Source organism: Columba livia, chromosome 2 (genome assembly GCF_036013475.1).
Source record: "Columba livia isolate bColLiv1 breed racing homer chromosome 2, bColLiv1.pat.W.v2, whole genome shotgun sequence".
Classification (NCBI taxonomy): domain Eukaryota; kingdom Metazoa; phylum Chordata; class Aves; order Columbiformes; family Columbidae; genus Columba; species Columba livia.
The window spans coordinates 108828989-108843882 of record NC_088603.1 but is presented as its reverse complement, the minus strand read 5'-3'; the positions used below and the strand labels follow the sequence as shown (position 1 = coordinate 108843882).

General features: G+C 42.6%; 1 protein-coding gene across 15 annotated transcripts in view; it reads left to right on the top strand.

Moving 5' to 3' along the window:
• The window catches only part of MTCL1 (microtubule crosslinking factor 1), a 108570-nt gene extending 94138 nt beyond the window's left edge, over positions 1–14432 (top strand). For 11 of the 15 annotated variants that reach the window (XM_065053162.1, XM_065053159.1, XM_065053169.1 and 8 more), the window contains 4 exons: positions 1533–1838; positions 3681–3712; positions 5123–6674; positions 13161–14432. In XM_065053162.1, the coding sequence (XP_064909234.1) occupies positions 1533–1838; positions 3681–3712; positions 5123–6674; positions 13161–13376 (2106 nt within the window). In that variant the 3' untranslated portion in view covers positions 13377–14432. Of the gene's footprint in view, positions 1–1532; positions 1839–3680; positions 3713–5122; positions 6675–10111; positions 10170–13160 lie in introns of all 15 variants that reach the window. The other 4 variants (XM_065053167.1, XM_065053171.1, XM_065053172.1 and 1 more) reach the window with 2 other exon arrangements.
• The last annotated feature ends 462 nt before the right edge of the window (positions 14433–14894 follow it).

Here is a 14894-nt window from a genome sequence, read left to right as displayed (position 1 = left end):
AATACTTTACTCTGGATGGTTATGGGAATACTGCTCACATATAAAAAACATTATGACCTACTTTTTTTTCAGAGCTCAAAGTTGTTTTTTCTCTTTTCAAGTAAACTGTCACTTTGTTTTCCCTTAAAGAATCCCCCTCCACTGTCCTCCAAAAGCCAATTGTGCACAGGGCACACTGGCAAATATTTAAACCCACAATGTTCCTGCTCCAACAAGGGGATTGGACTAGATGATCTTTCAAGGTCCCTTCCAGTCCCTAATATTCTGTGATTCTGTGAAAATCACCTGTGTGAAAAGCTGTGTGTTTAAAGGTATAAACACACGGGGACTCAAAGTCATTAGTCACTCTTGAAAAATTAGATCAGTATTTCTCACTTTAATTTTCCTGTCAGCAGTCTGAGATTCAGAGAGCAAGCTAGTAATCTGTACTGTTTTCTCATAAATGTTCCCAGATCATTATCCTTATAGGATCTCTGAAAATCTGGAAGAGCTTGCAATTAGAACTGCATATAGAGAAAGCATGTGATTACCACTTCTCCTTGCTTTGGGTCTTGCCCATGTTCTGGAGAATGTGCTCCATGATTTCTTGAGATATACCTTCCAGCCCCTACCTTCATAGGATACCTTAAATTAGCTCCTTCTAATAAAACTGTTTCAGATTTTGTATATCATGAAGATGCATTCCCTTTCTTGTAGACCCAAATCAAGCAAAAGTCTTACTGATTTCAGCCCAAGTGCAACTTTCATCATTTGGGACCTAAAATGTTTTGATCTACATTAGGCAATATGATGTCTATTTTTCCAAACACATGCAGCAAGATTAAAATAACATGTTTTGTATGTCCTCAGTCTCCAGTGTCCTAGGGAATGACTTGCATTTGCACATTATTGTCACTAATCTTAGCAAAACATCAGTGACATATCGGATTCCTGCTCACATTAACATTTGAAAATACCACTTCATCTATCTTGTTGTATTTACAATTAAAAGAGAAGTTGATCACATCATAATCTAATTTTACGATTGGCAATTTCTCTAGTGGTTCACTCTCTCTTCACCCAGTTTTTACAAAGTGTAGAATTAATAGCTTTGGTGGCCCTAGTATAAATATGTATTTTCTTCAAACATGCTTTGCGTGCCTAATTCATCCCTTGACAATGCTGTTCTGTACAAACAGCCAACTGTCTAGCCATGCATTAGGGCTAGACCATCTGTAAAGCGAAGCTTTTGTGATTCGTTAAGCAGAATTTTCCACCTCTGGAAATAAGCAATGTACATAAAAGTGCAAGCTGACCACAGAAGAAAAATGTATTTGTTTTGATGAGACTCCAAGTCACTGACCCTTCCTTGAGCTTGTACTTGTATTGCTTTAGGATCTCGTATCAAGATTGCTTTATAAATAACAGTCAATGTTGATATGTATCCTTAAAAATCAGATTACACACAAATTCATTGTTTTGTATATGTATAGACACAGTGTGCCACACGCTACCTAAGTAATTGCAGTTCTTTAAATTTGCCTCGTTTCCAGCTTCAGAAAGAGGTCAGCCCACGAAGAGGAGGTGGCTTTCTGTGTGACCAGAAGGAGAGTAACCTTCGTCCATTTACGACCCAGGGGAACCTTCATGTGCCTCGTCCGATGGGGTCAAGATCCTACTCTGATTCAGACGCCATTCAGTTTGACGATCGGTCACTGTCTAAGCTGAAGGAGAGTGATCGGTGCAGTGCCACAGAAAACCTCTTTCTGGAGTCACTGTCTCTTGATTCCCCTGACGAGTCCGATGAGCACCGGTCTCGGCAGCTGGAGCGGGAGAAATGTTTGACGGGATTAACAGAAGTATGTGCTCCTCTACCTTTTATTTAGCAAATAGGGAAGCAGAAGCTTTCTAGTCAAAGACATATCCATGCACTCTGGCTCGAAAATTTGGCCAGTTTGTCAACAGGTCAGATCTCCAGCTCCTCACAGGACCAGGTTCACTGGTGTGCCTTGACCTGAACATGTGTGTACCTCTGAAAATTTGACCCAAGCATTTTTTTGAGAGATGTATAACTTTGTTACTCAACTAAAGGATTGGTAAATCATGTTCTTTGAGAGGAAGAAGAGAAAAAAAGAGAGGCAAGAAATGTGACCACCCTTCTTACATTTTAAGGAGCTATAGGAACCTGTGTGTTCCAGTTAGATTTTCCTCCCTCAGTGCCACAAAAGTATGGCTGGCAGTGTGGGATCTCATCTTCATTCTTAGCTTTTATTTTATATGTGTCCGAGTGCTCAGTGAAGAATGTTGGTATTAGTGTCAAAGATCTGTTATGTGTTTAATTTTGATTGCTATTTTCTTTCCTTCAAACTCAATCTGCTATTTAAGAGGGGAGATCTCTATTCCCTTATCTGTTTTTCAGACACTACCACCATTAACAAAAGTGTTGGCAGCAAAATTTGGTCCTTGGTGATAATTTGCATAGCTTCTTTCCTTCAAAGCATGCTTTAGTGAAACCTGGGCAAAGTCACTTCCCCTCAGAAGCTTTGCTCAAGCGAGACTGGTTGGAGTTTAATGAAGAGCTTAACTGAGGATGCACAAAGGCAACTGCAGCTTGCTGACTGTGCCTCTCTACTGTATTTTTCTTGTGGAACTCACTGTAGCAGAAGTCTATCCACCCTTCAGCCTGATTCTCCACTCAGTGAGATCAGATTTACTCTGCAGTAACTCGACCGAGGCTACCAAAATCACTCCAGATTTACAGCAGAGTGAATGCAAGGAGGATCAGTTTACTCCTATTTTGTTCTGGATAAATACCAGAAGGGTATTTGCTGAGATAAGCAGTGCTCTTTTTGAATAGTCACACTTTGAAATACACTTATGTTTTGGTAATGTTCATGATTTGATGAGGTCTAATAAATGTAATAGGTACTAATGCTAATTTTTTCCTGATCATATTTTGTATTCCCTGTAGTTCATTAGAAATATTAGCAAACAGCTAAAATAATAGCCGCAGAGTAATTCCTTCAGAAGTATCAATTTAAAAAAAAAAGAAAACAACAAGCAAAAAAAACCTCACCACAACTCATTACGGGAATTGTCACAGGGAAATAATTGCCATAACAATATCTTAATGCCATTAGCAAGCTGTAGGTATTCCCCCCATGAAACAAGTAATAGTCTTCCCACACTTAGTATAGCTAACTTAATGAGTTTCAACTGGTGCCATTTGTCGGTTCCTAGAAAACCTATAATGAAATCTTATGTCAAAGGACCCCGGTTTATCTCTTATTTCAGCACAGCTAAATCTCTGGCATAAAGCAGATTACCTCCACAGAACAAATTCACTCACAAATACATGGTTCAAAACAGTATATTGGACATGTGGGAAAAAAGCCATTTGCAGCTTAGTTCCATATGTGATTGCATGGGACTATAAAAGTTCAAGGCTTTTGTAGATTTGCTATACAGGCTTTCCCTGGGCAGTCTGTTGTCTTGATGGGATTGCCCATTCTGCTGCCTATGTACAAAGGGAAGAATATTCCCACTCACAATTTAAGATTCCTTATCAGAGGGAAAATCATCCACTTTGTAGAGACAAACATCCCTGGTGCAACTATGCGGAAATTAACGACAAAATACCAAGATAATGGCACCAACAGGTTCAGAAACAACTTACTCTGTTTGTTTCTCTTTTTCTTCAGGAGGAAGAAACACACAAAGGAAATCTTCAAAGGTGAGTAAAACTTACAGGGAAAAACCCAGGAAATACTCAGCTGCCAGAGCTATAGCTCGCTGCTACCCAAACCACAGGGCTGAGGCGCAGCTGTGCCACCTCCTAAGCAGCCTGTGAGCCAGATTAATGGATTTACCTAGGGATTAATTTGTCTCAAGATGCTTCTGTTCTACTGTGATTAACTTGAGCCACATTCAGCTGTGGTGCACAAAGATCAAACTGTGTGAAAGCGCATGGATCTGCAGGTTACACTGAAGGCTACACCTACCTTAGCAAGTACTGCAGGCCTGTAGACATCAGTATATAGAGGAAAACAGTTGGTGCTGAGGACCTTACATGCCCTTCCATGTCAGGGAAAGTTTGCTTTGGACTCGTTCTGGTCTCCCATGGGATGAATACCCACCTAACCCTAGAGTGCATTAGTCGTGCTTCCGGAGGGCATCTTCCAGCTCACTTTGATCCCAAAGGAACGCAGCCCGTGCTCTCTGAGATTGCCCTCTGATGCAAACCAGAGCATCTTAATAGGAGATCCCCTTCAGAACTGCACTCTTGATGTCACATAACTACCTAAAGTAGATGCACCCTAACTGCAACTGGTGCTCTCGGTTAAAAATTCACAGTGTAATTTTACTGTATCTTCTGGATCACTGATATAAAACCCACTGTTTGCTGGATCCTCACCCAGCTTGAGGTACCTCATTGAACCAACTTTGGTAACTACACTCATTTGCATTTTTAAGTAGTCCCATTCAGAAAGCTGGTTTTTTTTGTTTGATTTTTTTCTTAACAAGAAAAAAAAAAAAGCAGTAGGACAACTCGGCTAAATGCTTGTAATTTGTACAAACCAGCAAAACATGGGAAAGCAAATTATTACATAGTGATTCCCTTTAGTTGAATTTTAGCATGAGTTCAACTCCCCAAGCTAGTTCAATGCAACAGCGTCTAGACTGGATGTCCCACATCACTATGCACCAGCTGTGCAGCCTGAGCAATCTCAGGAAAGGGGGTGGACTTGCTATTTCCTAGCAAGTCAGAAATACTCCACACTTGCTTTGAAAAGGGTGCCTTATATTGTCACAAACACTCATTTTCTGTGAATGGTATTATTTCAGAAATGCATCCTACTGCTCCATATTTCAGACATTTGCCAAGCAGTAATCCATGAGAAAACAGTAAATTAAGAGCCATTAATAAACCATTTGGTACTTTTGGTGACACGTCAGGAATGCTTGCATTTCACAGCTATTTTAAAGATAATAAAAGGGAACTTTAATGAAGGAGAAAGATAAAGTGGTTTTATGTATAAACAGATGGTGAACATCAGGTTTCCTGAGTTAGTTTGCTGCTGAAAATAAGTCACTCCATCAGTTTCCAAGCATATGATTGACTCTCCTGTGTTCCCCTCTCCAGGGCAATGTCCGTTTCGTCCATGTCAGAATTTCAGCGCCTGATGGATATATCTCCATTTCTACCAGAAAAACACTTGCCTTCATCCAGCAGCAAAGATGACATAACCCCTCCCCTGTCTCCTGATGATCTGAAATACATTGAGGATTTCAACAAAAACTGGGATTACAGTAACACTAGGGGGACTACTGAGAAGCCTGCGGAAGGCTGGGCAGAAAGGACAGAAATTGGGAAAGCTGGGAATGATCCTGCTTCAGATCCCTTCCAGGCATCATCATGGTACCTCACCACCAGTGTCACTATGACAACTAACACCATGACCAGCCCAGAGCACTGCCAGAAGCAGCCAACGAGGAGTCACAGTGTAGCCGAAAAAATGGGAGTTCGGGTCTTTCACAGCCCACCCGTTGTCCGTAGGTTTGATAACTCAGTGATAGCTGGCAGTGAAGGGAAAAACCAGGTTGAGCCGGACTTCCTGTTTTCTGTGACCAAAGCTATGGGGAATGTCACCGAGACAAAAGGTGGTTCCTCAGATATGTTTGGAAGATGGTCTTGTGACCTGGCCAAACATCATAAGGATTTTCTGGAGAGTGGTCTTCATCCCATTGAGCGTCCTATTTGCACTACTGTGGGCTTTGCCTCACCCCTGCACAGCTTAGAGATGTCCAAAAACATGAGTGATGATATGAAGGAGGTTGCTTTCTCTGTCCGCAATGCAATACGCTCAAACTCTAATTCAACAGAGCCTCAGTTTAAGGACACCGCATGTCAAACCAATGGCATGAGAACAACAGGAACGCAGACCACCCAGACGATCAGTGTTGGCTTGCAGACGGAAACCTTGCGCAGTATCACCAGCAGTCCACACAAGTGTCTGACACCAAAGGGGGGGTCCACACCTGTCTCTTCACCATCCAGAAGCCTAAGAAGCAGGCAAGTGACCCCCGTCATTGAAAAGGTCCAGGCTAAGTTTGAACGCACATGCTGCTCCCCCAAATATGGTTCTCCAAAGTTGCAAAGAAAAATCCTTCCCAAATCCGACCAGCCAAATAACCGGACTTTGCCTGGCACACCTCAGAAAGGATTCAGTGAGTCCGCTTGGGCTAGATCAACTACTACAAGGGAGAGTCCTGTCCACACCACCATCAACGATGGCCTCTCCAGTTTGTTCAACATTATTGACCATAGCCCCATCTTTCATGAGACTTTCCAAAAATGCCCAAGGTCTAGCAGCAGGTCCAGGTCAGCAGAACCCAGACCAGAACTAAGCCCAGTGCAGGAGCCATGTACAAATGCCCGTGGCAGATCACCCAGTCCTCTCCGATTGGGGACAGAGACGCAAAAGGAAGAAGGGACTGAGGTGACAAGTATCAGGCAGGACTTATCTGCTCCTCCAGGGTACACACTTACAGAAAATGCTGCCAGGATCTTGAATAAGAAACTTTTGGAGCATGCCTTAAAGGAAGAGAGAAGACTACATTCACACAGCCCACCAAATCTTAGCAATGACAACAGCACAGGAGAAATTGTCAAAGTAGATCCAGGGTCCATAGAGGTAATGAGTTTATTTGTTTTTCCTCCTATAGCTAAATGCACTCTTCTTTGAACAGATGCATTATGAGATCTCTTGCAGTCCTAGTGAGTATTTATAATTAATGTCCTAGTCCTGTCATGGTACCACCAGCGATCCCCAGTCATGAAACTACTGGCTTAGTCACTGAAGAACTGATTAAAGAATTGAGTTTCTATCCTGACAGCTTATTGGGCTTGAAAGCATCAGAAGAGCTTTATCCTTTACAGGATAAAGATGCTTTACAGGATAAAAATGGTTCTCCCCTGAATTACTGGGATAAGGGGTTTCTGTCACAAAACACACCATGTGCTACAGATACTCTAGGTTTGAGTAAATTTCTTTTTTATGCTGGATAGGAAGGTAGACTTTCTGCTACACAAGAATGGGTGTTGACAAGTCTGTGTGGAAAATAGTCTCTACGAAGAGAACCAAAACTTCAGGGCCTTCAGCATGTTTTCTGGATGTGTCTGATTAAGTTTGGCTCAGGTCTGTGAATGTGATTAAATGGTATGATATTTGGTACAGACTGTTGCTGCCTGACAAAAACAAGAAAAAGAAAAAAAATTATAATCAACTAGTCTAAGCACATACCTACTTAGTGTTTAAGAACTCTTTATTGATATTTTGCTGTCAGCAGTGTAACCGTCATCATCTGTGTCAGCAAGTATGCCCAGGTGTTTGGGCTTAGAGTCTCAGGTACAGTAATGTGCTATACCGATCAACAAAAAAAAGAGGGTGTAATGCTGGACAAAAGCTTTCAGTTATCAGTGTCTAAGCCTCCTGTTCCTGGTGAAACTTTGTGCACATGAGAGTGTTGCCATGAGAAGGAGGGCCTGGAGAAGCTGAATTGTGCTGCCCTTGTAGCATCCTGATGTTTCGGTGGGCCCTGGTCACAGGGCAGCTGCTTCTCCTTCACCTCTACACACCCCAGACATCTCCTCTCGGCCTCGCTAGGCTCACTCCTACCACTCCTGCCTAAGATAGCCCCAAGGGAAAGTCCAAACCTCATTTTCTAAGTCAACATTTGGCTTGAAGGATTTGTGGGAGCCTGAGTACTGAGACTTCTGGTCTGCAGTTTGCCTTGCACTAGTGGGTGTTTCTGCATGGACAATCGGTTCCTCTTTTGTAGGTACTGCTCAGAGGACATGATCTTTTTTGCCTAACAGAGAATCCAAAACTGAGGTTATATTCCCTATATGCAGTTTAAACGGATATAATTGGGAAGTTTGTACCTATAAAAAAGAAGCCACATCCACATTATAAATATCAGTGAATGAAAGTTGGCTTTGTGCACAAACCCCAGAGTGAATAAAAGTGGAAAGCAGCCTCATCTATTTGAATCTTAATAGTTACCTCTGTATTTTGTCCTTAGTCCAAAACACTGGGAATGCATTACTGGTTCTCATTAGAAAGTGTGTTGCACTCTTACAGGTTCAACCCAGCTTTGTCTTCAAAGCATCTCTGGAAACTCTTTATTTCCTCCTGCATCTTTTAACTGTCTCTGCAGATTTCAAGTATAAGTAAATGGATATCATCCCAGGTCATCACAAATTGCTGTTAGCAAAATACAACTAGCATCAGTACCTGAGTTTGATACACAGAGAGATTTGTGTCAATGCTATTTAGCAAAAACCCATTGACCATCAACCTGGTGGAGCATTGCTCCTCTTCGTGAATTCTCAGTATTTTTTGCCTAATTTTTTGAGTTCGAAGCCTCAGAACTGGGACTTGTTCCTTGCAAGTCTTACACAGCTGTTATGACTGTTGTCTAGATGCACAGGTTTATGATCTTTGGGTGATCCTGCCATTTCTCAGGAATATGCATGGAAAAGAAGGCGGTGGGCATTCATACAATGAGCTTAGCTCTTCCTAGGTGAGTTGATGCTCCACAAGATGTACCTAATGGAGCACGGGCTCGCTGCTGAAAATACTGCAAATAAGTTCTAAACTCTGCGGATGCCTTCGTTTATATATGGATTGCACTGAGCACACAAATTACACTTTGTACAAATTCCACTTAGCACATTTTGTACAAAGTCAGACACAGCAGTTCAGCGAATTACGATCTTGGAGGAGGCAGGCTGTCCTTGGGGTGGCATCATGTCACTGCTGCCCCTGCCACCCTTCTATAGATCGCTGCTGTGCTTCCGCCTCACCTGGTGGTTTCTGGCCAAGACAAGTGACCTTCTTACCACCAAACGCCTTCTTGTTTCTGCAGTCATGGCATGGTATATTAATGACTTTTAGACTCACACAGGTCACCTGTTGGTGGCTTTCCTTTAATTTGAGCTTCTGGGTGGTTTAGTTACATAATTTCCTTTTATATTCCTGCTGCAAATATGAAATCTAGTTCATATATACATTTACATATAATATTTACGTACATATGTATGTGTGCATGCGAGTGTATATGCATACAGAATAGTAATAACTTTGTATTTTCTAACTTGCCCAGAGCTGCTTAAAAGCAAATTCATATCCACCCAGTGCAGCCTACTAGTGTCTTATACTGCTAATTCACTAAACCGCTATTTTAATTGCATATCATGGGATTCATAAATATTACTATTATAAATGCAGATTAGCATTACCTAACTAACAATGTAAGAGCTGTACAAACATTCTTCTTCTATGACTAGCAAGGGTGTAAATCATAGAGGTTACACAACGGCCCTGTGCTGGGGATCAGACTCATTTCTGACCCATGGAGGAGAGGGGCAGCTGCTGTGTGCTCTGCTCACCGGGGCACACGGGTGCACACTTGTCGCTGAATGATTCAGCATGCGAGGGGGAATGTTAAAAGGAAGGGAAGGTATTGTCAGAATTAAAGGGCTTTTGCTTTAGTTTGGGTCTCCCATCCAGCTGTTAAATAGGAACAAGGGAGAAGTGTGAGGCAAAGGGCTTTCATGAAACCTGAGTAACATAAGCATGAGCGACATGAGAAACATGAGCAATACAAAATATCAATCGCTTTTCAGTTTGTTAAAGTTTTCCTAAGCAGAAATTCTCTCTTGAAATCAAACAAAGCAAAAAAAATACAGCTTTATTCCTCTTCCATAGTGAAGTGTTTTTTCCCTAGCCCTAATCAAGGTTGGCAAAGAGTAACAGATGTATTTCTCTGCTGAGGAGAAGTATTTGGTTTGTTTAATGCTATGTCCACTTCTGATATCGTGCTAGCATTGTAAAAGGTTGGTTTGTTTGCTTCCTTCCTTTCTAAATCTTTTTCTGCTAGTGGCTTTTATTTTATTTTTTATTATTAGTTTCCCTGTGATAACAATGGTAACATGATCTGAATGGGTAGTCACATCTGGAGACGTCTTCCTTGCTGACATGAAATCTTCACTTTAAAAAAATAATTTATTAAAACAGTTCTTTCCAACCTACTTGCTTTCTTTTTCTTTTCTGTCTGTTCTGTCCAGAACCAAACTGTCTTATTAACTGCCCCCTGGGGACTCTAACCCTGCCTGCCTCACTGCTGTAAGTCCTTTCTACCTTGTTTCCAGAGCTTTCCAAAAGCGGTCGTCTTTGAAGGTGTGGGTTAACGAAGGGAGGTAAATGACCACAACTCCAGAGGTATCGCCGGCCACCCTGCACCCCTGTGGGCTCCTTCATATGCAGTGGTCAGGAAGCTCTCAGGATAGAGTCCATCTGCCATCTCCTGCGGTAGCATGGGCTGTGAAAAGGTCACACTTAAGTCAAAATTTAGGCTGTTGGCTTTTTGGGGTTTTTTTTGTTAAACTTTAGAAAAACAGCAACACGCAAAACATGCAAAAATGTTGGGGAGGAATTCAGATTTAGAGCAAACTTTTTTTCTTTTTGACAAACACACAGTGGTGTGCAGTGCTTCTGGCTGTCCCAGGGTGCATCCCCCTCCAGCCGTGGCTACAGCAGCCGATGGAGAGGGCTGGAGACCTCCAGCACCAGCCATGGCTGATGGTCACCTTTGCTCATTAAGCTGTTCCTGGCCCAGTTTTAGCCATTGGCTGGGGTTGCCGCAGCAGAGGAAGGGCAGAAGCTATGCAGATGTGAGCTCTGACCATTCACTCTGCCTCAGACACAGAAAACTCTTTTATTTATTTATTAATATAGCCATAGCCATGGTGGCTGACAGCCTGGCTTAGGAAATAGCTAAAAACTAAACGAGATAATCTTTCCTGTTTTCAGTGTCTGGGCTAAGAACTGCTGCCTTTCCACCCACACCCCAAAGCAACCACCAAACTAAATTACCCACAGGATACTGATTTTTTTAAAAAAAAGCATTTCTAGCTATGACAGCTGCATGTAGTAAGTGAGCAGGGCTTTTCACAAACCATTCCGGACAGTTTCCTTATCGTGGCTGGATTTCCTTAGCACATGCCGAGGAAAGCACAGTGCAGGTGGGGGTGATTGACACATCGGCCAGCATGTTGTAAGATTACGCTGCCAGTCACTTGTTGGCCCTGGAGCAACATCCATTGCCATTGCATTGTGCTGGGCATGTGTACATCACAGATAAGATGAGCTTAAGCCTGCTGTTCCGTAAAAGCTGACCGACATCTGTGGGCATGCTGGAGAGAGGCTTTTGAACTGGGAGGCAGCAGTGGAAATAAATTTTGTTATCACCATGCTGACTCTTATTTACTCCTATGAAACTAGGATAAAGCATCCAGAAGCAAGCAGCACTATAGAGATATCACATTAAGCCTCTGTTTAGAAAGCAGCTAAGACAAAGCCTGCAGATCTCATAGCCGCCGTTCACTGTGTTGTGCTGCCTGTGAGTGTTGCCGTGCATACGGATTTCTCTTAACAAATCTGAGTCTAGTGGCAGCTTTCACAGACCATATGTTGCCCCAGGCGCAACAGGATGAGGTGAAGTAAGGACATAGAGTCAATCTTCTCATTAGCACCACCTTACTGTTGCTTTAGCAAGGGTCCTTGTGGTGGGGCGGGGGGTGAGGGTGCAGAAAGGCAGTGGTGCAGGCTCAAGCGCCGTAGCCCCCTGGGCAGCCCCTGCCGTGGTCACTGGTCTCACTCTTGGTGAGTGCCGAGGGTAGATGACACAGCTCTGCCTCGAGCAGTGGTGTGTGGCTGTGGATCAACCTCTTGGCTGTGTATTGCCCAAAGACACCGAGGTTCACCCTCCGCAAAGGCTTCCTCTCTCCAAAACACATGCCTGCACAAGCTCCATTTCCCGCACCTCAGCTCTGTGTCTTCAAAACTGATCTTTCTGTCATGTAACATTCATGTTTGGTCCTCCCACTCCAACGAAGAGGTTCAATGGCATATCACCTTGTTTGTTCACTGCCAGTCATATCATGTTACCTACTCCAATATTTTCCATCTCGAGTCACGTTCCTCCTTCTCCTTTGCTTCCCGCTGTATCGTTCTGTTTCTGCCTTTGCTTCCCCATGCCTTACCGTGCTAGAGTTTTTCCTTTGCATTGTATCATTTCTGGTCTGTCTCTTCATTTATCACCAGTTTACATTCTGATTTTGAGACTGGTTTTACTGAACTCTCCTGTCCTCTCCAGTGACTGCTCCTCAGTGTACACATTTCTATAGGTTGGCAAACTCCTCTGATTTGCTTTTATAAATTACAAAGTATGCAATGAAATGCAATGAAAGTTTGGCTTTGGCACCACAAGACAGACTTACGGCTACAATCACTTATTTTGATGTAGGGAGCGCTCAGAATGCGGCAGGAAGCCTAGCTGTGCTATGAGCAGAGTCCATAAATATTAGAGGCAATTAGCAACTTAGTGCCAAGGTGAAAAATCACAGCTGCAGATTGTTTCTAATCACAAAGGCAGGCCAACCAAGCCTGGAAAGTTGGTAGAGGAATGAAATTTCCATTCTCTTCCATTTCTGTGAATGTCGTCTTTAATGTACAGTACCATTGAATCCTGTATTTCAGGCTTCAGCAGCTGACAGTAAGAAGTGATGTTCCGTAAGATTAAATCTGTAGGTAAACCTCATCTTTAATCCAGCTGGAGATCATAAACTACTCATGTAGCCATTATTCTGTCACTAAGAAGACTTCCCTGCATGTCAGTATGAGCTCTGAGGCAGGCAAAAGGAGTCGGTGGTTGATTTTCACCACTCTTGCAAATGCCAAACCTGGCTCTTTTATGCCAGGTCAGCACTTAGAGCACTGTGATGAATAGTGGATTTTCCTGAATTATCATGCAAATGTACTTTTCAGCTCTTCTCTTTCTAGCACAAGGAGAACTAGCAAATGAAAGTTTGTCAACTACTCCAGCTCATCCCAGACCTCTGTCTTTCATTCACTCCTTACCTCTTCCATAAATCACAGGCATATGTGCAGAAACCTGGAGCCCACACACAGCCAGATGTTTGCTGCTTGCTTTTGTCCCGTGACAGGACAGATGCTTAGCTTTAGCTTGAACTTTTTGTTCCTAAAATCGTTGTGCGTCCAGACAGCTCTCTAATGCAAGTCACTAACCGCTGTTTTGCTTTCTTGGCTGCCAAGGAACTACCTTGTTCTGCACTAGCCCCATCCCTCCAGCCCTGCTTCTCCCGGCCAGAGAGACCAGCGAACCGGCGCCCACCGTCACGGTGGGCTTCACATTCCCCTACTGCCTCACAGGCGCAGTCCACCGGAGACCTGACTTCCTCGGAGGAGAGCGGAACCCAGGAGCTGCCGGCGGAGACCCCCAGCCAGGAAGGGGGAGGAGAGCCGGCCTGACTCCACACGGGAACCAGGGGGGGCTACAAGTCGTCACCTCCACCAGGTCACCTCCGCCAGCCGTCTCTGCCACCAGGGAGAGAGGTCCACTTGGAGAGGTTCAAGAATGTTCTCAGACGCAGCTGCTGAATGTCCGGCCTGGGAAAACAGAGGTGTTTCTAGAATGAAACAGTTAATGTGCCTGTAATAACATAATTTTTTTCATAGCTGAGAATACTATTTTTGTCTCCATCTTTTCTACATACAGTATATTAACAAAAAAAAAAGGGGGGGGGGAAATGATATAAAGTAAGATTTAAAAAAAATTGTAAATTAAGTTTTAAGGGAATTTGAATACGTGCTTGCGCTCTCTCCAAATACTGACTGCCTTTTCGTTGTATTTGCACTGTTCTGTTTTCAATTTTAGTTTTTCATTTTTTGTTTTGTTTTGGGGTTTTTTTTAATTATTATTATTATTTCTCGTAAAACTAGAGTCTTAAGTTAATTTTATTCTATTGTAATGTCAGTGTTACTGGTTTTTAAAAGTAAGGTTCTTAAAGATGCTTCAACTGTCTGAAGCGATACCTTTTAGGTAGTGAAGAAAGCCATTAAGCTAGTTCACTAGACTTGTATTAATTGAGATGGAGGGGAATACAGGTAAACACAAGAAAAAGGGTAAACAAAAATCAACCAAGAATGCCTCAGAAAGTCTTATGGAGTTAGCTGTAAAATACACCTACAATACTTGACTTGCATGCCTCTGGGTCCTCGCACTTTAGTGCATGTACATACTGCTACTGTACCATCACATAAATGTGAGTCAATCTGTTTCACTGTAATATTGTTGTGAATTTACCTGTACTGTATTTTTATTGTTGGTATTCCTGCATTGACTATACAAAAAGAGTTTTTAACTTATTGTTAGCAGTTCAACTGGCTATGTACAGCGTTTACTGAGAACTTCCTTCATTTTGGGAAAACCACGGAGATCTCTGGGCATACTGAATTGTAAGTGGTCTTGTTTAAGAGTCTGTTAGAGACCATGTGAAGTGGAAATAAAACCCTCAGTATTTACAAGCTGCTCGAGTGCTTCGTGATGTTTTTATTATTATTATTATTACGCTTCCCAGGTTCATTTAAGTGGGAGAAAAAAAAGTTCTCAAACTCCTCCTTTATTCATAAGGGAAGAAGAATGCTGCTTTGTATGAAATAAATCATGGCAAAGCAAAATATTAAGCTGTGCTCCACAGACTCCTGTGAGCACTGGATCAGGCCATGGGAAGGTTTCTAAATTCCCCCACTGAACTCTGTGGAACAGCTGCTCACACAGATAGTGGGACTCATCTTCTCCGTTCCTCTGAGGCCATATGGCTTCACACTTTTAGTCATTCACAAGAGAGAAAACCAGCCAGCTAAACATAATAACAAAATTATGACATGTCCAATGTTAATCCGGGCTTGTGAGAGACTAATAAAAACAGGGCTTTTGTAAAGTCAATGGCTAACACTGAGAAGCTGAGAATTCATGTGCTTCCGAGA